The sequence below is a fragment of the Polistes dominula genome, unplaced genomic scaffold (genome assembly GCF_049000335.1).
Source record: "Polistes dominula isolate Pdom_NZ unplaced genomic scaffold, Pdom_raw_medaka contig_77, whole genome shotgun sequence".
Taxonomy (NCBI): Eukaryota; Metazoa; Arthropoda; class Insecta; order Hymenoptera; family Vespidae; genus Polistes; species Polistes dominula.
Window position 1 is genome coordinate 1,026,256 of NW_028301152.1, and position 23,836 is coordinate 1,050,091.

General features: G+C 27.9%; 2 protein-coding genes and 1 long non-coding RNA gene across 5 annotated transcripts in view; 2 read left to right on the forward strand and 1 right to left on the reverse strand.

The window, feature by feature from the left end:
- The window catches only part of LOC149030638 (uncharacterized), an 84,513-nt gene extending 70,075 nt beyond the window's left edge, over positions 1–14,438 (forward strand). The window contains exon 2 of the long non-coding RNA XR_016178481.1: positions 11,383–14,438. This is a non-coding gene — a long non-coding RNA (uncharacterized LOC149030638). The remainder of the gene's footprint in view (positions 1–11,382) is intronic.
- Positions 1–14,438, forward strand: LOC107064209 (uncharacterized). The gene is made up of 6 exons (XM_015316629.2): positions 1–126; positions 8,395–8,623; positions 8,738–8,872; positions 8,961–9,158; positions 9,424–9,669; positions 10,354–14,438. The coding sequence occupies exons 2-6, from the start codon at positions 8,396–8,398 to the stop codon at positions 10,573–10,575; spliced, it is 1,029 nt and encodes a 342-aa protein (XP_015172115.2). The 5' UTR covers positions 1–126; position 8,395; the 3' UTR covers positions 10,576–14,438.
- Positions 11,891–23,475, reverse strand: LOC107064150 (WD repeat-containing protein 48). Of its 3 annotated transcripts, XR_016178479.1 has the most exons (12): positions 23,178–23,471; positions 21,865–22,081; positions 21,550–21,762; positions 21,189–21,484; positions 20,919–21,104; positions 20,488–20,805; positions 20,296–20,398; positions 20,060–20,225; positions 19,783–19,974; positions 19,418–19,664; positions 19,202–19,326; positions 11,891–18,666 (listed from the first exon to the last, which is right to left on the reverse strand). XR_016178479.1 is itself a non-coding variant. In XM_089178200.1 (11 exons), exons 1-11 carry the CDS (start codon positions 23,223–23,225, stop codon positions 19,264–19,266), a joined length of 2,049 nt encoding a protein of 682 aa, XP_089034326.1. In that variant the 5' UTR covers positions 23,226–23,471; the 3' UTR covers positions 11,891–19,263. The 3 variants fall into 3 exon arrangements, 2 of the variants coding, with proteins under 2 accessions (XP_089034326.1, XP_089034327.1); XM_089178200.1 differs by having other exon boundaries at positions 11,891–19,326; XM_089178201.1 differs by lacking the exons at positions 11,891–18,666; positions 19,202–19,326 and having other exon boundaries at positions 19,447–19,587; positions 23,178–23,475.
- Positions 23,476–23,836: the final 361 nt, after the last annotated feature.

The following is a 23,836-nucleotide window of genomic DNA, read 5'->3' on the forward strand; positions in this document are numbered from 1 at the left end:
TATAAGAGAATGACGAGTCCCGACCGCTCTCTCATGATAAAAGCTCGTGTGTGTTGTCAATCCGAGGGTTTACGTGTTCCTTGTTAAATTCTACTTCAATCAATCTACCTTAGTAATTGTCAACAGGTAAGTAAGCTAAATTTTCTCAAAATTTAGAATTTCTTTTCTTTTCTGTTTTTTTTTTTTACAGATCAACGTTACGATTAATATAATACAAAAAAAAAAAAAGAAAAAAAAAAACTTGTTAGTAGTTTCTTCAAATACGTGAAAGAGTATGTTCCAACGAGAGAGTACAGTGAAAAAGTGTGTTTTTTTTTTTTTTTCAATTTTTCATCAAACTTTGAAATATTATAATATCGATCTTATTTTTTGTTTTTTTTTTGTTTTGGTCTCATATCATCAGTGTGGAATTATGAATATGACGGTGTCTCATTGAAAATGTATATTTTATTTTTAATATGTGAAACTCGATTAAATTAAATGGAATAATTTCGTGACGATTATTAGATATAATTAGTTGTTTGTTTTTTATTTTTTATTTTTTGAAAGATACGTGAGATTTATAAAGAATTTTTTTTTCTTGATTTCTTTCATTTTTTTTTTAATATCTAGAGAAATCTGATAAACAAGATTCATTTATTCAGGGCAATGTCCGACACGATTGTAACATTTAATTAAACTCACTCGAGTATCGTAAATGAACGATACCTTTTTGTCGTAGTTGGGAAAATGTATGAAATTAGTTTGGTCACGCACGGTGTACCAAGAGTTATGACACGTGCCTCACTCGCGGAAACCTCCGTTAAAACCGGTCGTACTTATTACCACGAATCAGGAACGAATTTGCACGCGTGAATAGAACTACTAGACGATAAATTGTAAGATTTACTTTCAGTATTATACGCATATATCTATATACATATTAATCATCCATTCATTTTTGACTTATCGAACAATTTCTCTTAGAAATTATAACCAATTTATGAATATTAATCGATTGCAAGTATTTTACCTTTTTTTTTTTTTCACAATTTTTTTTTTTCTTCTTTACTTTTCAATGTAATTTTTCTTCATTTTCAAAATTATATTCTTTTTTTTTTTTTTTTTTATATATAAATTACGTGTCACATTGTTTGTCCGCAATGAACTCTTAAACTACTAAACCGATTTCAATCAAATTTTGTACACTTTGTGCAGTTTCATTTAACTTGAAAGATAGAATAGTTTATATCTCAATTTATTGCGAATTATTTCAGTTTATTAACAAAGAGTCATGATTATCTCTGTTAGTTCGATAAGATTCTAACAGACGGTGGTATTCGGAATGATTGTGAAGGGGGGAGGAGGGCACCCCTCTAGTTTTTTTTTTCAATAAAAATAAGTTTACTTCATTCATTGATTTTAAATTTGATTTGAAATATTTGTATATTTTATTTTCTTTTTCAAAAAAGTATTCAATATTTAATTACAATAATATATTTTTTCTTTTTATTCTTTTTTTTTTTTGTTCATAAATATTTGAATTTAAATTCCAAATTATTTCTCTAAATTTGTCACAATTAAAATTGATTTCATTCAATTATAAACTTTATAATTCTAATTGATTTTAATTACAACTTAAAAACTTTAGCACTAATATACTTATCAATATTATCAATGAAATTTTGTACTAATTTTGTTTTTAATTGTAATAACATTTTGTTTGTTTTTTTTTTTTTTTTTTATTTCTTTATCTCCTTGTCAACGAGAGAACAACTTTTTTAAAAATAATTTCATTACAACACAAATAGAAATATTTATCGATAAAATTACATACGAGCGATATAAATGTTTTCCCTATGGATAAAAAAGAATTCGCGTAGTTTAGAAAAAAAAAAGAAAAAAATGTCATTACAGGAATAAAGTGTGCTCCAGATTTCCTTAAGAGCGTGTCCAGAACCAGTCGGGTGGTGATGGTGGTAATGTTGGTAGTAATGGTGGTGGTGGTGGTGGTGGTGGTGGTGGTGGTGGTTGGCCGGTTACGTGTCCTACACGCGGGTTATATTATACAGCCGCGTTCTCTGCATTTATACTTGCGGGACAACTATCTCTTTTTATATTATGCAATTGCTTTCTTCGACCGATGAACATTTTTTTTTTTTTTTAAAAGAACCGCCAACGTATCTGATATATCTGCACGTTCTTAATTTTTCTTTCATTACGAAGATAATTTCTAAGGTATCGAATTTAAATCTTCACCCTCAATTTTTTTATTTCTTACGTTCTTCGTTGCTAGACATCAACAAATTACTCGAATAATAATAAAATTTAGAAAAAAAAAATAATAAAAGGATGAATTTTTGTTTATTCTTTTTTTCTTTCTTCTCAACAAATTTCTCTCTTTAATTTGTATTATTTATAAATAAATTTTATTTATATTATTATTATTTATATTATTCATAGTAATTTATTATACTAGTACAAGATACTCTTTTTTTTGTAGAAAAATTTAATTGATCATTTCTTAATTTAATAAATATTTACATAGATTAATTATCGTTTATTAATTATTCTGATTCTATTATATAATTTGGTGATAAAAAAAAGGTATTTACATGACATTACATCTTAATATATATATAAATTGCATGTCACGTTGTTTGTCCGCAATGGACTCCTAAACTACTAAACCGATTTGAATAAAATTTTGCACATTGTGTGCAGTTTCATCTAACTTAAAAGATAGAATAGTTTATATCTCAATTTATAATCGGTATAAGGTAATTCGTTGACTTAAAGACGTGTGTGTATCGGACTGATTGTGAGCCACAGCAATGCGATCAAAGCAAATCGCTTTTGTTATCACTGACTTATACAAATACATATGAAATGTTTCAAAATCATTGGATTAGAACTAATTGAATAGAAAAGAAAGAAATCAGATGATTCTTTGAATTAATATGAATACACGAATACCAAAGTATTTTAATCTTGATCTAACATAAGTGACAGTGATACTTGACCCATACTTTACACTACATCGTATTACAATCTACTTGCGCAACTTTCAACGTTTTATTCTGAAGCTAAGACCACAGGAATGAGACCATACGCAATTGGAGAAATGTCTATCGTGTTACAATTTTAATCTCGATTAAAAAAAAAAAAAAAAAGAACAAAGAAAAATCTAGATTAATTCGAAACACTGGGTGCTACTGAATTTTTTTTTTTTTTTTTTTTTTATTTATCTCGAATCAAAGATTGAACAATTTCTATAGCATCGATTAACTCTTTGGGGGGCACAGTAGGATTAAAAGTGTCCCCCACCTTTTTGATACACCGTAATGCACGGTTGAGACATTTTTAGTGTTTACATCTCGAAATATTATTGCAAAATAGCTAAACATACTCATAAGTTTATATTTCGTCTTATTTACGCAAAAACAATTGGTTATTAATTCTTTGTTTTTTTTTTTTTTTTAATGTTTTTACATTATTACATTATATGTAATACTTGTTATTAATAAAAAAAATATACCAATTAAGTTTCATTTAAAATGTAATCAAATTTCTATGCAACATAAGGACTATTTTATTATCTGAAATTCTATGGTGCAAAGAATTAACCCTTAAAGTGCACACTTGGGTAAAAGTTAGTTAAAGTGCACTGTAAATGTTTGACACTTGTCTCCTGAAACCGCTATTTAATATTTAGACCTTGCAATCATTTTTGTCAAAGTAGTTTGATACATCTGTTTTTAAAATAGAATAGGTTTTATACCAATCTGAATGAACACTAGATGGCACTGGACAAATAACTCATTTTTTCCAATTCAGTAGTACCATTTTCGAGAGATCAAGAATTTGTTGGGGTGTCAAACACCCACCCCATGTGCACTTAAACGATTAAGGTAAAACACACGAATACGTAATCTAGTAAGTAACGTAGGAAATATTTTGTTTTTGTTTTTGTTTTTGTTTTTTACGATTACGTGAAAACAGGAAGACTTGTCTTTTGTTTATTTTTGATTTTCTTATAACACGATTGATTTGATTCTAATATCAATTTGAAAGTTTCAATGATTTATATGATCTGTCACTCGTTACTACAAGAGAAATCACAAAGTACGAAAGGAAATAAATATTTAAGTATATCCATATAACTACGAAATAATATTTGACTAATGACGGGATGTTAATAACGAATAAAATTACCTGCTACCGGTGTTAAATCAATCAATAAAAAAAAAAGAAAAAAATAAAAACATAAATCTATAATTATGTACAATATTTTTATACGTACGTACATACACACATACGTGTATTTATTATTAATCATTCTTTGTTAATTTACAATGAAAATCTTAATATTTATTTTTACGTATGTATCTACATTTTCGTCTATACAAAACTATAGTTCGATATAAATTTAATTACTTGGAAAAACTTTCTACGAAATAATTTCTTATCCATTTAATCGACCACTGACTTTATTTGATTTCTTTTCTTGTTTTTTCTTTTTCTTTTTCTTTTTCTTTTTCTCTCTCTCTCTCTCTCTCTCTCTTATTTCTTTCTATTTATCACATTCGAGATCGTATCTACGCAAATATCATGTGAAAGCAGTCGACAATATTTATGTAATACATGCATGATCGAATTTATGATTTTATTTCTTTCATAAAAAACAACAACAACAACAACAACAAAAATTAATCAGAGAAGTTCTACAATTATTTTATCTGATAAAACAATTCTCATAAATCAATAATTTCTTCATTATTCTATCATTGCAAAATTATCTCATCAATATACTTACAAATGAAAATCTAATTAATCATTTTTATTATATTATTTTATTATATAATTATTTGATTTGAAATCATTCAAACTAGAGTCATTGAATATTATTTAAAAAAAAAAAAAATAAATAAATAATATTTTTTAATTAAAAATTATTAACTTAAAATGAAACTTTTATTTGATATTTATTCATCTATTCTTTCATAACAATTATAATACAACTTCGTAAAATTAAATTTGTATTCAATAACGTTCATTTATTTTTTTTAATTATAATTATCTAGCAATATTAATTAAGGCATGTAACTCAATAACGTTGGTCTGTTCCAATTTCTTTTTCTTTTCCTAATTATTATCATTATTATTATTATTATAGTTATCTAACGTTAAATTTAAAGTACGAAAATTCATCGAATAGTATTAAAATTAAATTCAAAGTGATGGAAAGACAAATATGCGAACAATGTTCTTATCCTGACGGGATTTACGGGATTAAAGAGAAATTGGAATGAAATAGAATAAAATAAGAGAAAAGAAAAAGTACAAAAAATAAAAAAAAATAATAAAAAAGAGAAAAGAAGGTTTCAAAGAAAAGGAATCATGTCGGAACGATTGAATTCCACGTGACATTCGGAGTAGAACCAAAAAGTCGCAGTTCTTTTTCCAACCGTTGCAAACGTACCTTTGATATCCTTCAAAGTATATATATGTATATATACTTAAATATATATGTATATAGTACATATATACAACGAATAACTACTCGACTTCGAGATATACGATACAGCAGCACGTTTGTTGTTTCTTTCTCTTTCTTTTTCTTTCTTTCTTTCTTTCTTTTTATTTCTTTCCCCTCTTTGTCGAGCTGATTTTTATACGCAGTCCCCTCTCACTTTCACTTCATCGAGTCTTACAAGTCGACTTTTCTTAACGATCAACTTCAAACCAGAACCACCATTATCATTTTTCCTACTCAAACAGGCCAGGGACAATTGAAATTTCTAATATCGATCATATCGATCGATTAAATATTAACGAGACTACATACTTATCGTTTAATATTTTTTTTTTTAATATTCATGATCACAACTCTCTCAAAATTCGTACTAATGTTTAATATTATTAACTTTTCATATTTTTTTTGTAATAAAAAATTTGATTAATAATAATCGTTGAATGATGGAAGATCATTTGGATCAAATATAAACGTACAAAATTGTTACTAATTTCGATTATCTTATTATTATTATTATTATTATTTAATGAAAAAAAAGGAAAAAAAATGAGTAAAAATATATTTAACTTTTAACCTTTTTCATCCTCTACCCACACAGAAAAGAAATCTTATATAAGCAAGCCATAACTTTTAGGTTGCACTTTCAATTTTATAACGAACAGGTGTACTAAAAAGGATGCCAACATCGTGATTAGGCTAACAGAAGTCTAATTAATTAACGTTTAAATCGTTCTTATCGAACTATAAATGATTTCCATTAGTCTATCATCATCATCATGCAAATGTAACACTTAATAATAATAATAATAATAAAAAAAAAAAAAATAACAAGACATGAAATCGATTAAATCAGAAAGATTTATTGAGACAGTTATCGAATGAATTATTGCGATTAGGCAAACGTGAGAGTAATTAATCAACGATAAGATCGATCTTGTCGAATTTATTTAAAAATAATTTCGATTAGTTTATCATCATCATTATTATCATCATAATAATTTTCATCATGAAATAATGGAAAATGTAATAAATAAATAAATGATAATCGGTAGGATTTATTTGATCGAATGAATCTCGTCTCAGATAAAGGATCTTTAACGAATCGTGAAAATCAAACACTTGTCCGAGTTTTGCACGCTTAGAAAGTAAGTAAGACGCTTTCCACACAGCTGTTCGCCACGCAAACCATAAATGCACCATAAAAATGAATAATTGGTTAAATGTCTAACTGTCTGTCCGTTTTCGATCATCGAAAAATGGCTCACGTGAGAGTTTGAAATATGAACTCTTTTGTTGATTGAACGAAACAATATTGCCAGAAGTTTCTCTATGCAAATGTGTCCTTTGTAATTGTTGACTGTTCTAATTGATTCACTTGTGTATTAACAAAAGAGACTTATTCATTTGTTGTTCTGTAAAATATTCTAACTAATACATTGACAGCTTTCATTGGAAGAAGATTTATGCTAATATCGAAATAGAAATTCTTTTCATTTCACTTGATTGAATGAAATAATGTTTTTTATTATTTCTACGCATAGTTTATTTCAACACGTTGTTTGTTCGCAATGGACTCTTAAACTACTGAACCGATTTTAATCAAATTTTGCACACTTTGTGCAGTTTCATCCAACTTGAAAGATAGAATAGTTTATATTAACAAAGAGTCATGATTATCTCTATTAATTCGATAAGATTCTAACAGATAGCGGTATAAGGTAATTCGTTCGACTTAAAGACGTGTGTATCGGACTGATCGTGAGCCACAGCAACACGTGTCGGGACACCCCTATTGTTTATATTAATTAATCGATTTTTATTTTTAAAAAATGTTCATTTATATATCTTGTCCTATTAATTTATATATTTCTACTAATTTGTATACTACTTTTATCAAAAAATTCATTCGTAGTAGTTTGTTCATACAAATGTATCTTTGTACCTTTCGTGACTCAGACTGATTGATTTTTTTATTAACAAAGAGACCATTATTAATGATCCATTGACCATCTTCGTCATTAAAATTGAAATAGAAATTAGTTTTGTTTGTAGAATATCATTGTTTTTGATTTTCATCCAACATACAAATGTATCTTTGTGTATTAATTCAAAATCCATTGATTTTTACTAAATCATTTTACATCAATGAGATCATTGATTTATTTTCTCTTCACAAATATACTAATTTAAACAAAAAAAAAAAAAAAAAACAATGAATACTTGACGCGAGACAAGTGTGTGTTTTCTCTTTTCGCCTAAAACAAACGAACTTCTTGTGTGTGTGCTTTGTTTTTTTTTCTATCTCTTTTACATTTAGCTTTCCAGTTTATTTCCATAAACAGAGAAAACGTTCAGTCATTGACGTGTAAAAGGATCATGGAAGGAAGAGAAAATAAGAAAGAGAAGAATAAAAAGAAAAGAAGGACACGAGAGAAAATAATAAAAAAAAAAAAAGAGAAAAAGAAAAGAAAGAGATAGAAAGTGGTGGTTTAGATCTTTATAGTCGATTGGCCGAAATAAAGCGCACCCGTTGTTGTTAACTTTCTAAAAGTTTAACTATAAGTTTCTTATAACTTTCGCTGTAACGAACATAAGCTCGCAAATCTTTTTTTGTTTTTGTTTTTGTTTAATAATAATATAACGTAATTTTGTATCATTGAACAAACTTTTGATGATCAAGGTTTGACTTTCGCATAAAGTATTTAATATGTATTTAAGATAAATATATATATATATACATATATACACACGTGTGTGGCATTAGATATTAGAAATGAAATCTATAAATTATACTAATTATAGTCTATTTACTGAATAATCATAAAAAATGTATAATAGTTAAATTACAATATCTTAACTTTCTCATTGAATTATTTCAGAATGCATCGAATTGGTCTGCTGTTTGTAGCCGCAATAGCGGTTGCTCAAAATCCTTACGATTTAGAACCAAGAGCTGTTACACTTTCTGGCAAACAAACATTAGGACCACTTTATTCGTCAGCCTTAAATGGTGGTCAAGGTTTTCGTGATAACAGTTACGAGGATAACGCAGTAACACCAACCCCATCTTCGGCACCACTTTACAGAAATCCTAATAATCAACAACCTGTAATTACAAATTTAGTTTTTATTATTATTATTATTATAATTATTATTATTACAAATGTTGAGAGTTCTATTGATTGATCAATTAATCATGTTTATCTTGATTTTGTATTTTAGTTGTATCGCAAACCATCACCATCGCCACTCGATGGTTCCCGTGATTATCAATCGAATGTAAGAGTAGGAGGAGGAGGAGGTGGCCCACCACGTGGACCTCTTCGTGGTGGTGGTCCAATTGGTCCTAATGGTCCGGTATGTAAATAATACATTTTTTATCTATCAACTATTATGATTTAAATAGTAATGTGTGTTTAATACAATCATTTATTTGTATTTGAAGATCAATGCCGAAGAAATTGAGGAAGAAAAAGAGGAACCTGATCGTTTGACGTTACTTCTTCCACAAAGTAAATTCGATTGCGTTGGCAAACAAACTGGATATTATGCGGATGAAGATTTGCACTGCGAGGTATTCCATTATTGTCATGATAATGCCAAACATTCGTGGATCTGTCCAGAAGGATTTACTTTCCATCAGGTAAGTTGAGAACAAAATTCATTTTCACTTGTACGATCTGGCAAGATTAGTTAACACATTAGATTTTGTTGACAAAATTCTAATCGACTTGAGTATTAATACAGATTTGATTCACCAACTTTATTCGAACAACTTCCAAGATAAAAGTATAATTCGTATTTCCTTACGAAGTAAACGTAAACGATCGTGCATTATCGATAACTAACTTATATTCCTTTCGCTTTTCACCAAGTAAAGGTCATTATTAACTGTGTTCGTGTTCTAGGTTCATTTGATTTGCATGCCACCGAGCGGTGATATCAGTTGCAAGAAGAGTTCTCAATATCATTTCGTCAACGAGTATCTTTACAAACCATTGAACTTGGCCGAAGCTGAAACGAAACCTAACGTAACCTTGAGATACAGCGAGAGGTATTATCCAGCTGACATATATACCGATGAAAGAGAAGCAGGAGATTATCAGATTACTCCATCATCGGCACCACCACCAGTTAGACGTCCTTTGCAGCAGGTACCGTTCCCATATCATTTCTGAAGACTTGCATTAATTCGTCATACCAGCATACAAACACACTCTGTGACGTCCAACTACAATTTGGATTCTCTTTTCGTGAAGTGTCTAAAAACATCTGTCTTGTTTCTAATGAAAAACACGAAAAAGAAAAGAATAAATACAACGAGTGAAAGGATTTCTCTGTTCACGATCAACGTGATTATTATTCGCATGTTGTTGTTCATTATTGTTATCTATTAAGTTGAAATATAGATTGGATTTCTCTGTGCATGTTGTCTTTCTTCTACTCTTCATCTCTTTCTCTCTCTCTCTCTTTCTTTCTTTCTTTCTTTCTTTCTCTTCCTTTGCCTTTTTCAAGATTCTTCATCTTCTTTTTATTTGTTGTTGTTTATATTCTCTTTTGCTTGATTCTATACTTTGCTTACTATCGTTGTCTTTTCTATTGCACTTTTCATTGAACTATGTTGCACCATCGTTTAAACGTTTTTGCGTTCGACATGAACCAACTCGAATGATAAGAACAATCCTCGTTATCTTCGGAAAATAAATAAATAAATAAAATAAGAAAAAGACTTGCCCCAAAAAAAAGGGAGGATGACGATCCCAATAGTTTTTCTTACTATAAGAACATCGTATATACCTAGTTTGTGTTTATTATTAAAACTTTGCCAATCCGTTCAGGTTTTCGTCGGTGGTCAACAACCATCAACAGCATTGAACAGCATTCCTTCCTCGGCACGTTCTCAAATTCAACTTCCGCAATTTCGTTTACCGGTGAACCAAGTTTTTCATAGCCCGGAAGAAGTGAATATACCTCTTCAACATAGACGACCACAGCCACAACAGCATCAAGCGATCAGAAGATTCCCGCAAGTTCGACCTGCGGAAGAAGACTACGAGTAAACTTTGTCAATTAATTTCTTTATTTTGTTCTTTTTTTTTTTTTTTTTGTTCTTTTCTTTCTTGATCATTACTTCTCCTCAAATTCATTAACAAATTTCGAAATACTCGGAGACATTATACTTATAATAATTCGTTTTAAGAATCATATTCGATCATATTCATTCTCCGTCATTTCATTCGCTCATTTTTCAATATTTTTATTTTTTTTTTTTTTGGTTTTTCTGCCAATTTTATTATAATCATTTTTCTATCTCTCTTTCTTTCTTCCATTTTAAACAGGATCAATTTATTTTGTAGTTTAAACGACACGATGAAAGTTTAATTATATTATAGGAATTTAGAATCAATATTTATTCCATCATATATATATATAGATATTTTTTTTTTCAAAGTATAATAATACTCGTATATATTTTTGTTCTCTCTCTCTCTCTCTCTTATACTTTATTTCTTTCTTTCTATCGTACAATGTGTGCATTTTTCTTGTCTTTCCTCGTTTTTTGCTTTACATTTGTAAATTATACAAATTGATTAACTTTGTTCCCCTCATATTGCCCGTTGGTTATGAAAATGTAACACGAAACGTAAAAAATATTATTTTTTTTTTTAATTTAAATGATCTTCCTTCTTGTCATATTAGGTCGAGTCATAAGTAACTTCCGATGCAACTATGTAGAATCTATTTTTCGTATTTACCTATTATAAGTCACCGAAACAAAACGGATTTTCGATATCACTGTATGGATGAGAATTCAGTTAGTCTTCTGTCAATTTTTTGAAGTGAAAACAAAAAAAACTCCATGAAAGGTGTCTTGCACTTATCAGTCTCGTAAGAACCAGAAGTTATTTATGACTCGACCTAATATTACAAATTTTAATTGAGTTGATCTTTTTTGTCATTGTTATTATAATTATTGTAAATAATAAAACGATAATAAATTAGGTATATAATAATGAGAGATTGTATGTATGTTACGTTTTTATTTCATTGAATTATTTCAAATGGGAAGATCAATAAATTGTTATCGAATTACTTTTTACAATGACCATAATTATACTATCAATATTTTGTATGAATAAAATAATAATAATAATAATAACAGTCATTCTTAAGGGGCAAGATTTACAACGAATTTAATCCCAGGAAATAATTTTTATATCTTTTCTTTTTTTACAAATCCAATGAAAATAACTATAGAAGAAGAAAACAAAATGTATCTTTGTTCTTTTTCATATATACGCTGTTAAAATGTGTATTAATTGTAAACATAAAAATATACATACGAAGAAATTATGTAAAACATTTTACTACATATTCTGTATTAAATTATATGTTTTATTTAAATATGAATTATTTTTAATAACGTGGTTGTTGTACACATACGCCGAAGTGTGATAACACGCTAATAATACAAAGTAGGCGATACCTATGAAGAAATCAACATTATTTCTTTCACAGTATATGAATTTATTTCACATATCATTTTTTTTTCTTTTTAATCTTGTATCTTCTTTCGTTTTTTTGTTTTCTTTTTGTTTTTTTTTTGTTTTTTTTTTTCTTTAAATACACTATTTCAAAATAAGTTTCTATATGGGTGATGATTTTCGCGATTATTACAGATTATATGATTAAATGGATAAAAATATAAACAACCTCTGTAAAGCACAGGATTAATACTGTCTCATCTTATAATTTACAATTAAATTTTTATATCAATTATATCTTTAATACTGTACAATTTAATCATTGCAAGTACATTTCTCATATTTCTTTTATTTTACTATTGATAATAATAATAATAATAATAATAATAATAATAATAACATTAATAATAATACTAATAATACAACTACTACTACTACTAATAATAATAATAATAATAATAATAATAATAATAATAATAATAAAATTATAATAATAATGATTACAATGTTTCATTTGAATATGAATTATCTAAATTTATTTAAATGAGGCAGTATCATTCGTAATTTGCTGCTGCTGTTGAAGAAGAAGAAGAAGAAGATGAAGATGAAGATGAAGAAGAAGAAGAAAAAGAAGATGATACTCTTACATTTCCATAGTTATACATATTTTCATCATTTCTACACAGCATCTCTTTCAACTACAAACATGCATATCTGACTTTTAAAAATGTCTCATTTCAGAGTGTGACGATATAGAAAGACTAAACAACAACACTTCAATTTTGTATCTTGCAAAAGAATCTGTGCAATAATATGTAAGGAACACTGCTTTTCAGTATAAAATTTGGCACTATTTTATAAATAACCATTCCCCTCTTTCTTGTTGTTCTTGATTTTTTTTGTCCACCTTTTACAAATAATTAACATCATTCTAACTCTTTTTTTTAAAACTATACGCACACAGTGTGATGATAATGATGATGATGATGATAATCATGATGATGATGATGATGATGATGATGATGATGATGATGATGATGATGATGATGATGATGATGATGCGAGGGCTCATTCGATTTGATTTATAAATCATGCACATTATTTTCAAACTGTGATCAGAGGAGTTTTGTTTTTTGATATTTCACATTATTTACTATTACTACTGCATTTCTTGAATGAATAAACAATATACATTATATATATATTTTTTTGTTTCGTTTCTTTTTTTTTTTAATTAGGAAGGCTTACTAATGTATAGTAGTTTTATATATATATATATAAATGTATGTATGTTATGTTTGGTATACGTTATGTTTACATATACATATAATAACATCCTCTCTACACAGTAACTTTCTTCTAAAATATTACTTGCATCGTGTTACATGAATTTCAAATAAATCTATTTTAAATGTAATATGAAATGAGAAGGAAAAAAGAAGAAAAAGAATGAAGTGGAAAGAAGAAAATATGAAAAAAAAAAAAATGAAAAAATGCATTAAAAGAATGTAATATACATTTGTTAGAAAACAACAGAAATTTATCAAAAAGTAAATTTGTAATTATTAATAAATAATAATAATATCAATTATTATTATTATTATTACTATTATTATTATTATTATTACTATTACTATTACTTTAAATCTATATAAGTGCAATATTTAAAAGAATAATAATAATATAATATCCTAGCTATCACCGCATACAAGATTAAAAGAAAACAAATAATAATAACATGATTATAATAACATATATAAATAATTAATAAATGCCTAATAATTATAGTTATGTGTGTGTGTGTGTGTGAGTTTGTATGTGTGTGAATATTAGCATACTAATAAACTGTATTTTTTTTTTATTTCTTTTTTTTTTTTTTTTAAACAACGCAGTCACAACTTTCCATATCTGGTGGGTTTGCATTATTACCTTCTTCTATAATATACAATTATTACAAATTTTCAATTTTGATTTTATGATAATGGACATTTTAATTAGATATTATTTCCTTATACTCGTTAAGGTATAGAAATTGTATGTAGAAAAAAATTATAATTCGTTATTGACAATTAAGATCCATTATGTGAATAAAATCAATCAATCAATGAATTATAAATTCATTCCTGAGAGACAAGATAACAAATTAAAGAAGAATATTTTTCCAATAATATTACAAGATACTTCATAAAGAGTTAATTTGAGCATTTAATTTGTTTAGAAAAAAAATAGAAATTTTGGAAAATAATTAATTCAATGAACCAAAATTAGAATATAAATTACAAATCAAATCAAATTGTTTACTTTAATGTAATTTTAACAATCAAGTGTGATATACTTGTTCTTAATGATCTTAGGCATTAAGATATGTATACTGAATGAACTGGCACCCTGAGTAAGAGAGAGAGAGAGAGAGAGGGAAAGAGAGACAGAGAGAGAGAGAGAGAAATAAAGAAAGAGTATGATCTTAGATAAAATGAAATTTTGAAGAAGCAAACGCACCGATTGGCTATCATGGAAATATCTTATTTCATTCTACTCAAAAATGTGTACTTGTACTTATATTTAATTAAATATATATATATATTAAATATGATCATGAGAAATTGGTATGCTAATGGTTCCGCATGCATATCTCTTCATTCACTTTAAACTTCTTATTTATATTAAAGCTTGGCAAACTATGGATAAAATATTAATTTTTTTTCTTTGACCTCCTGTAACAAAATGAATAAATGAATGAATTAAATAATCTTATTAATAATGTGTCATGTGTGTGTGTGTGTGTGTGTGTGTGTTTTGTGTACATAAATACATCATAAAACCAAGCATTTAAGTAATAATACATTAAGAAATAAATGAATGTATATATATATATAGGATGTCTTGTAATTAGTGATACAAACGAAGAAGATTAGATGATTATACAATAAAAAAAAAAAAAAAAAAAAACTAAGTAGAAAATGTAGAATCCATTCTCTAATATCATTTGTATCATCAGATACAAATTTACATTCTGTATATTAATAATAAATGCAAAATTGTGATAGATATATATAATAATATAAATAAATATATAACACATATTGCAAATCCACCATAGATATGTTGGTTTCAATATGAGAAGCAATGTAAAAGTTGGTTTATCACTGTAAATATAATATTTTATCCTTCTACTACTTATCTTGTCTATTTTTTGTTTTTTTTTTTGTTTTTTGTTTTTCTTTTTAGGTACATCTGAATTTGCCTGCGTGTATGATGTGATAATAATGTGAATAATAATATGAACAATTCTTGAATTAGAAAGAATAACGTGTCAATAAAATTGAAGATACAATAGGTCTATACAAGAAATTCACTTGTATATATATATTGCTGACATATAAAGATAAAAACAGGTTAAATATAAACTAGGAATGTACATATAATATATCTATCCCATTTTCGATAGTTGATTTTTTCTAATATTCATTCATCTCGACTCTACACGAAAAAAAAAAAAAAAAAGAAAAGAAATTCATTCAACTATTATTAATCTGTTGAATTTATTTTGAATAATATTCAAATGTAATTGATTATTTTTTTAATAATATAACGCAACACATCCAAAATTAATACACTATCATGGTAAAAATTCTCTGTTTTTGTCAAATTGTGTATACGTACACTTGTTGCTTTTATATGATAACAATTCGATTTGATTATTACAATAGCACATTACTCTTTCTCTTATGCGTGTAAAATTTGCTTTCTTTTTTTTTTTTTTTCGTGAAGAGAAGTTATTTTTTTTTATAATTATTATAGTATCTTAATTTGTTGTTGTTGTTATTTTTGTTTAATTAATGGTTACAGTTAAAGTCCCCCCCACAAGATCAAATTCTGTTGCAACACTTATATCCTTTAATCAACGAACATGTATGTCATATAGTTAAGATTATGTATACATTTTAGGTGAGCTAAATTATTATTATTATTATTATTATTATTATTATTAGGAGTTTAATTAAAACTGGAAGTCCCATACATAAAACAGAATTTGATCTTGCAATCTTGAAGACAGATGATAATAAGTTCGTTCATTTCCTATATTACAGATAGGAAATATTGAACTGGTATAATTTGGCTGTTCAAATATAATTTGATTAAAGGTAAATTGACATTTCCTTTTTTTTTTTCTCTTACTATGTTAATTCATTCTGTAAGATATGAAGGCAGGTGTGGAGTACAATTGTCATGCTCTCTTGTTATTTGTGGTATTTTTTTTTTTCTTTTTTTTGGTTTTGTTTTCATTTTTATCTTTTTCTTATAATATATTTATATACATACAGCGGGTAATAAAATATTCATATATACTTGCAATTATAACAAATAATAAATAATGTATAATTTTGATAAGTTCTACATAAATATTTTATATGTAAAAAAAAAAAAAAAAAAATGGCTGTGTAGCCTTTTTAGCATAAATTCGACCAGTTCCTTGATTATTTGTTTGTTTGTTTTTTTTTTTGATATTTCTGTCCATCACTCTTTCAAAAGTATTAACAAATCATTTGTAATTAGTATTTCTAAATGATTAAACTATTAATGAAAATAATTCTTATCGATGTACTACCATTTGTTTGTTTGCGTATCATCACAAAAATTAGCTCTGTATAAATACTTTTGTTTCTACCCACTGTATTTATACCTTTAATAAATATCTAAAAAATTTTTACTAAAGATTTTTCAAATAAAATATTAACTCTTCTCTTATATTTATTCATGATTATATATAATATATATATTAAATTTATATGCTAAGAAGTGTGTTACCAAAGAGTTATTCTTTTTTTTTTTTTTTTTAAATATTAAAATCATTTTACCAGGGAACAATAGTAAGCAGTGATTTCCTGGGGCCATGCACCACTCGATCTCTATTGTGCTTTTGCTATTCGTTTTTATACAGAATAAGGAGAGTCTCTTAACATGACATTACTTCAAATAACTCGTAAATTATTTGTGATACAATAAAATGTTACACAAACAAAAGTTGTGCATGATATTTAGGTAGTAGACATATAATGCTCTAATCTGTTTTCTATTATCTTCCTTTTTTTTTTTTTTTATTAAGATTTTAGGATCACCTTCAGTTTTTTAAATAGAATGTTTAAGATTGTTTTGTCAAGTTCGAATAAATAATCAAATGTGTTACGTTAAAAATTATACAAAGTGGGACGTAAAATGAATAATTATTGAGATATTTATAAAATAAGTTTTATTTCAAGTGATATTTGAAATACTGTCCATTACAATCGATGCATTTTAACGTAATCGAATTATCAGTAATTGAAGGAACTTTTTCTAATATTTCTGTAATTATTATAATCATACAGTAGTAATATGTTATCGCAAATCTTCGGCTGTCGTTGGTGGTTTCGCGATAAACTTCATTCTTAAATGTTCTTTGATTAATCGAGTAATATTAATCTAATAAACGAGTTTGGCCAACCAATGTTACTGACACACGTCTGATCGATCCAACGATTAGAACAAATATTCTACTAATACTTACCATGATTTTTGAGTATAATGTACTGGACAGCTTTATTAAGTGGTATCATCATGATACTATATTATTTGATGTATTAAACATGGTACATGTTTTAATAGGCCTATCAGTAATTCAGACAAGAACGTGAAGAAGTATGTTTGACCTGTTAGTGGTCTTTCAATGAAGTTTAATGATCCAATGGTGACCAATTATGCCGCACCAACCATTCAAATTTCACCAGTGTTGTGATGGTTAACTTCTTGCAAATGCAGTGTGGATGTTTCAATATTTCATATTGATAATTGTTAACGTTTAAAACTGGGAACATGTTTACAACAAACATGACTTGCCGTCATAAACAAAGTCGTGTTAAGAATCAAGTTATTTTTTTTGTTCCTAATAGAAGATTAATTAATTTAAAAGTAATCTCAGTAATTATATACATTGAGTTTCATTTGATGTTATCTCTTTAACGCACAATTTGATTATTTATTCGTTTAAAAAAATTGAAGGTGATCATCCTTAATATCTCAATAAAAAAAAACCAAAAAGTGAGATAAGAAAAAATCGATTAGAGCGTTATAATATGTTCTCTTAAATATCATGCACAATTTTTCTTTTCAAACATTTTGTTTTCGTACAACGAATAATTTACGAATAAGTTGTTATGTTAACAGACAGACTCACCCTGTATAAGTGATACACTTCAAATGGGAAGACACTAACTGGCTGACTCTGATAAGCTTTTTCTTTCTTTCTTTCTTTTTTTTTTTTTTTAATACTCTAAATATATCCAGGTACAAAAAGCATACTAATTCGAGAAAGCACATGATTCGCAAAAGAAATTTTACATTTCCTGGTTTCATAAGGACAAGTTCAGCCACAGGATATATAGACCATTATTTTTTATACATTTAAAAAAAAGAAGAAGAAGAAAAAAAAAGACAAAATTAATAACTTCTGTTAATACTTCGACGTGTTATTGCCTATTAACTTGTTCAATCTTATGTACTCCATAGGTGCCTCTCTGCTTTCACCCGCTTTACGAAGCATCCATTGAAAACAGGCTAAATATTTCATAAAGTGAAGTTGGTATGTGATTTTGCACTCTACAAGTAGCCCATGTATTTTCCATTATTCTGTAAATATATATAATATATATATATTTATTATTATTATTATTATTATTATTATTATTATTATTATTATTATATTAATTGGCGTTAGGAACTCGAAAGTTCATTGCCGTAAATACGCAAATCCCGCCAGTGTTACCGTCCCTGAGCGCGACCCATCCATTCGCGATATTCGTAGCCTATTTCTTTAAGATCCCTCATAATATTGTCCTCCCATCTACGTTTCGGTCTAACCGATAGTCTTTTCCCGTTTGATATACCAATCAGTAGTACTTTATGTGCTGTTCGATACTTTCCCATACGCGTCACGTGACACCTGCCCATCTTAATCGGCGTGATTATAATACGACGTTCATGATGTCCGGTTTGTTGTACAGTCGGTGTACTTCTACTTTATGAAGTTTTCTTCATTTGCCCGTTTCCCCAACGCATTTTGCACCGTATATATATATATACATATATATTTATATATACGTATATTATTTTATATCAATAAAAATAGGACTTTCGTTTAGTAAAAATGATCAGAGTCACGCACTTAACAACAGTACAAAACCAGGCACACTTCAGGGATCCATAATTTGATGTATTCAGCATTAACTATTTGACAGGACGATAATGAAGTGTTAAATCTGCTGAATTTTTCCAAATAAAGTGCCTTACCTATAATAAATATCGAGAGAAAATTAAAAATTACAAATTGTTCAAAATACGAATGATATTATTATTCGATATTTTAAATTATTGAACTTACAGTCCTCAAGTCCATAGACGGATCTAAAACTTGATCATTACATAAAATTTCAACTTTTTCTTCGGCTAATGAAGATGTATCAGCATTAGAATCTGTATTAGCTCTATCTCCTGCTGGAGAACCACCAGATACGGAATTACCACCGCCAGTTACTAAACCAGAATCACTGCCTGCACAAAGTGCTTTATCAAAAATATGTTCTGCCACTTTTCGAATTTGTATAAAATCATTTGCAATTAAACGATCCCTTTAGAGGAGAAGAAAAAAAGAAGAATAATATGAATGAGTTAGTGATAAATCATATATATATATATATATATGTGTGTGTATAACGTGCAATTTCAAATAAACAAAATTTACGTTACTTTTTCAGACTTTTCACTCCGGAACTTGCGTGCGGAGTTAAATAAAATGGTATTTTGATGAATTGTGGAAGATGTTTATTTGCTACGATATTGGATACCCATAATGGTACCGTGTCATTTAATAATACACTTTCTGTTTCACCTGCGGCATCACGTACTAGTAACCTACACATTGTTCTACCGCCAACTTCGCTAAAAAGTGTACAATGTATTTTTGAAATTAGTTGTAACGATATGTTGAGCCAATATGAAAAATGCTTTTGATAATCTTACATACCTGAAAATTACAGGTGTATGACCAGGTACAGAGAAGTACAAATTTCTACCACTATCATGTGCTGATCCATTTCCATCATTACCATTTCCCTCATTATCATCATCAGCGTTCATTGGTCGCCACCAGTGTTCAAGAAGTGCTTGTAAAAGTAGGCTTCCGTAATTTACTATAAAGAATTTTAATGATCATCATTTTCTTTTACAAGACTAACTCTCCTCGAAATAAAGGTAAGATACCTTTTTGATCTTGACTCTTATTATCCGTAAGACCGGCTTCTTTAGCAGAAACCCATGCAGAAAAACAATCATTTTCATCTTGTCCTAAATGGATGCTCAACATCTAAGAAAGAAAATAATCATTTTTAACAATTGTTTAATATCATCATCTATTTCAATGAATAAATCGTTGTATTGAGTAAAAGTACAAACCCCAGTCTTGAGATCGACATTAAACCAATTTGGAACATAAACCATCTTATTTCTCTTTTTAATCTCCTGTTCAAAATCTACACGACCTAAATCTTCCACTTTACATGCTTTTAATACATCATATAACGCTACATTTTCATCTGTATCTTTTGTTAAAACGTATCTCCTATCATTTAGGATATGGCAGTGTCGTATTGCAGGGGCTCCTAATATCCTCTGGCTCGGTTCTGTATTTAATGGTACACCAACATTTCCTGCCATTCCTCCGGCAGAGTCACAATAATCTCCAATATCTTGCCAATCTCTTTGGCTTATAGACTAATCAAATGAAATAATTACTTAATGAATTATTATTATTATTATTATTATCATCTAAGTAAATTAATGTTATAGTTATCTTACAAATGATATCAATCAAATGAATTGATTACCCAATTATTAATGGTAGATTCACTAGTTGCAACCCAAATACTCGATTGATCAGGGGTCATAGCCATTTTGAGAATAGGTTCTTTTTCTTCACATATAACAAAAGATTTCTCTGGATGGCTTAACTCAGTCATTACAACTCTTTTATCTCTACCACCTGATATTACATGACTAAAAGTATCTGTAGCCTACGAGAAAATAAATTAAAAGCAGTTATAAAAGTACTTATATTTAATAAATACCTGATTAAAATGAGATAACATAGAAAGTACCAATAACGCCCAAACACCTTCGTTATGTACTCTGTAAGTTTGCAGACATCTTTGTTCACCGAGTGACCATAATTTAATCGTGCCATCTGAACTAGCAGATAAACATTTGGTGCCATCTCTATTTAGCACTAAAGCTTTAATATTGTCCGTATGGCCACGTAATTTCATTTGTTTTGTACAACATCTTGGATCCCATACTCTAAGAACTTTTTCCGTACTTCCGCTAACTATAGCTGTTCCGGTAACGTTCATAGCAAGGCTATATATCGAATCCTTGCTGCCAGACAAAGTTGATGCTACAACATCACTATATTTTAAGCAAGCTCTGTCCTAAGATTTATTATTTGCAAAGCGCACTTACTCGTCACTGTATTATTACTCGCAGTGAGAGCTGTAAGGGTATTTACATCCCAGAGGTAGATTGTTTTGTCTAAGCCTGCACTAGCTACTAGTTCTCTGTCTTTAGCATATGCCAATGCTTTTACATAATCCCTATGAGTTCTTAACGTTGACATGCAAAATCCTTTATGCGCGTTCCATACCTTAACTGTTGTATCAGAGCTAGCGGATATAACTAAAAAAAAAAGAAAAAATATTATTTACATTTTTGTTTCAATAAGATAACATTTTTCATTAATCATACTAGATTTTATCCAAAAGAAAATAAAATACATACGAGTCTTTCCGCTACAACATAAGACAATATCATTGACCCAATCTGTATGATGTTCCATTGACTGTATATAAGGTTCATTCATATTCTTGCAATTCCATATTCTTATAATACTATCTCTGCCAGCAGAATAAAGTCTATGTAAAATTGGATCATATTGTAAAGAATTAACTCCAGCTCTGTGCCTTCTTTCAACTTCATCTCTTATGACCATGGATACCTTTATTGAATATTTATTAAAAATAAATCAATTTTTCTCTTTAATTTATCCCCTTTACTTCTTCTTAATTTACATTGTCTATTTAATAAAAATTAAAATTCATATAATAATATTAAGAAAGAAAAAGAAAAAAAAGTTAAATAATTAAATTTAATTAAATTAAAATATTAATTAATTTCATTCGACACAATTGCGTCTTAATAATAAATTAAATAATTAATTAATATACAAAAAAAAAAAGAAAAAAGTAAAATTACAGTAATTTAAATACACGTCTGTATTTCGGTCATTTAAAATACATGCGTGCAAATTTCATCCAAACAAGCAATATGGCGATCGATGAATTATAATTCGATAGTTGAACTAAAGTACTTAACAAGCTACTGTAAACAATCTTGTCTTATTTCAATATAAATATTTAAACGAATGTTAGATTATTAAAGAATTTATTATTCAAATTGTTCAATTCATATAGATGAGAATAGAAAAAGGTTTTCAAAAACGATCAATCGTAGGATTCTTTAAGAACTTCTAAGTAATGGAATTAAAAAAGAATTAGAAAAGAAAATAAATAAATAAAAGGAAAGAGACAACTTGATAGGTAGCTGACCTTTACATGCTACCGTGTGTAATATCTGCTATGTACACACATCATTATTACATATATATATATGATATGTACGATGCATATACATGTGTAATATGTGTGCATATAAATATGTATATAAATATGTATATACATATTACATATCACATATCATATATATATATATATATACATATACATCAAGAAAGGACGGTATGATACTTTAAAATCAATGTCTCGTTAGAAACTAAAATAAAGTAAAAAAGAAAAAAAACAGAATAATTTATATTTCTTACTAAAATTCTAATCACACCTGATATAGTATTGTCATAAAGCAGATGTTAAAAAGATAAATAAAAAAAAAAAAAAAAAACAAATAAGAAAGTGAATAAGAATGAATAAGATAAAAATGAAGAATCTATGGATTAGAAAGATGAAATGAATATGATGATGAAAAAGAGAGATAGATAGATAGAGAGATAGATAGATAGATGATACAAGAAAACGTACCTGTATCTTCTTACGTGTACTCTGTCCTCCTGTCTTATGGGCTGCCATTATTATATGTCGCCGATGTTATTTCGCTTATCCCCGTGTTTATTTAATTTATGTTGCAAAGGATGAAAACATTCGTAAAATAATTACTGAATTTCAAGCGGGATTGCGCGTCGCGAACCGTACAACAAACCGGCTAGTTGAATCATCGTCGAGCGTAACTGTAACCTCGCACGATTGTCTCGAAAATCGTGCTCGTACGAGGACGCGAAAACAATTCATCGAGCATTATGCCGTGTATGTCGTTATTCCTAGATTGCCACCAGTCGAGTAGTAATCCGCGATAGTAAATATATATATATATATATATATTGTAGTACGTATTTACTCCCACTTCTTATTTCAATGGTGACTCCTAGGGTCCCTAGTATATACGTTCGAAAGATCGACTACGATGTTAATTGTTTCTCTACTCGATCAGATGGCGCTTAAGTCGACGTCGATAACCAACTCGATTATTCGTCGGTATAATCGACCAAGTGACGGCTCAAACGATATCGATAACCTCGATCTTTGCATATTTTCAATTAATTTTCTTTCCATTATCTTGGCAGCATTGATTTTAAAGCACACAATAGTTTTATATCAAGATTTTTATTTCGTGTTACCAACTT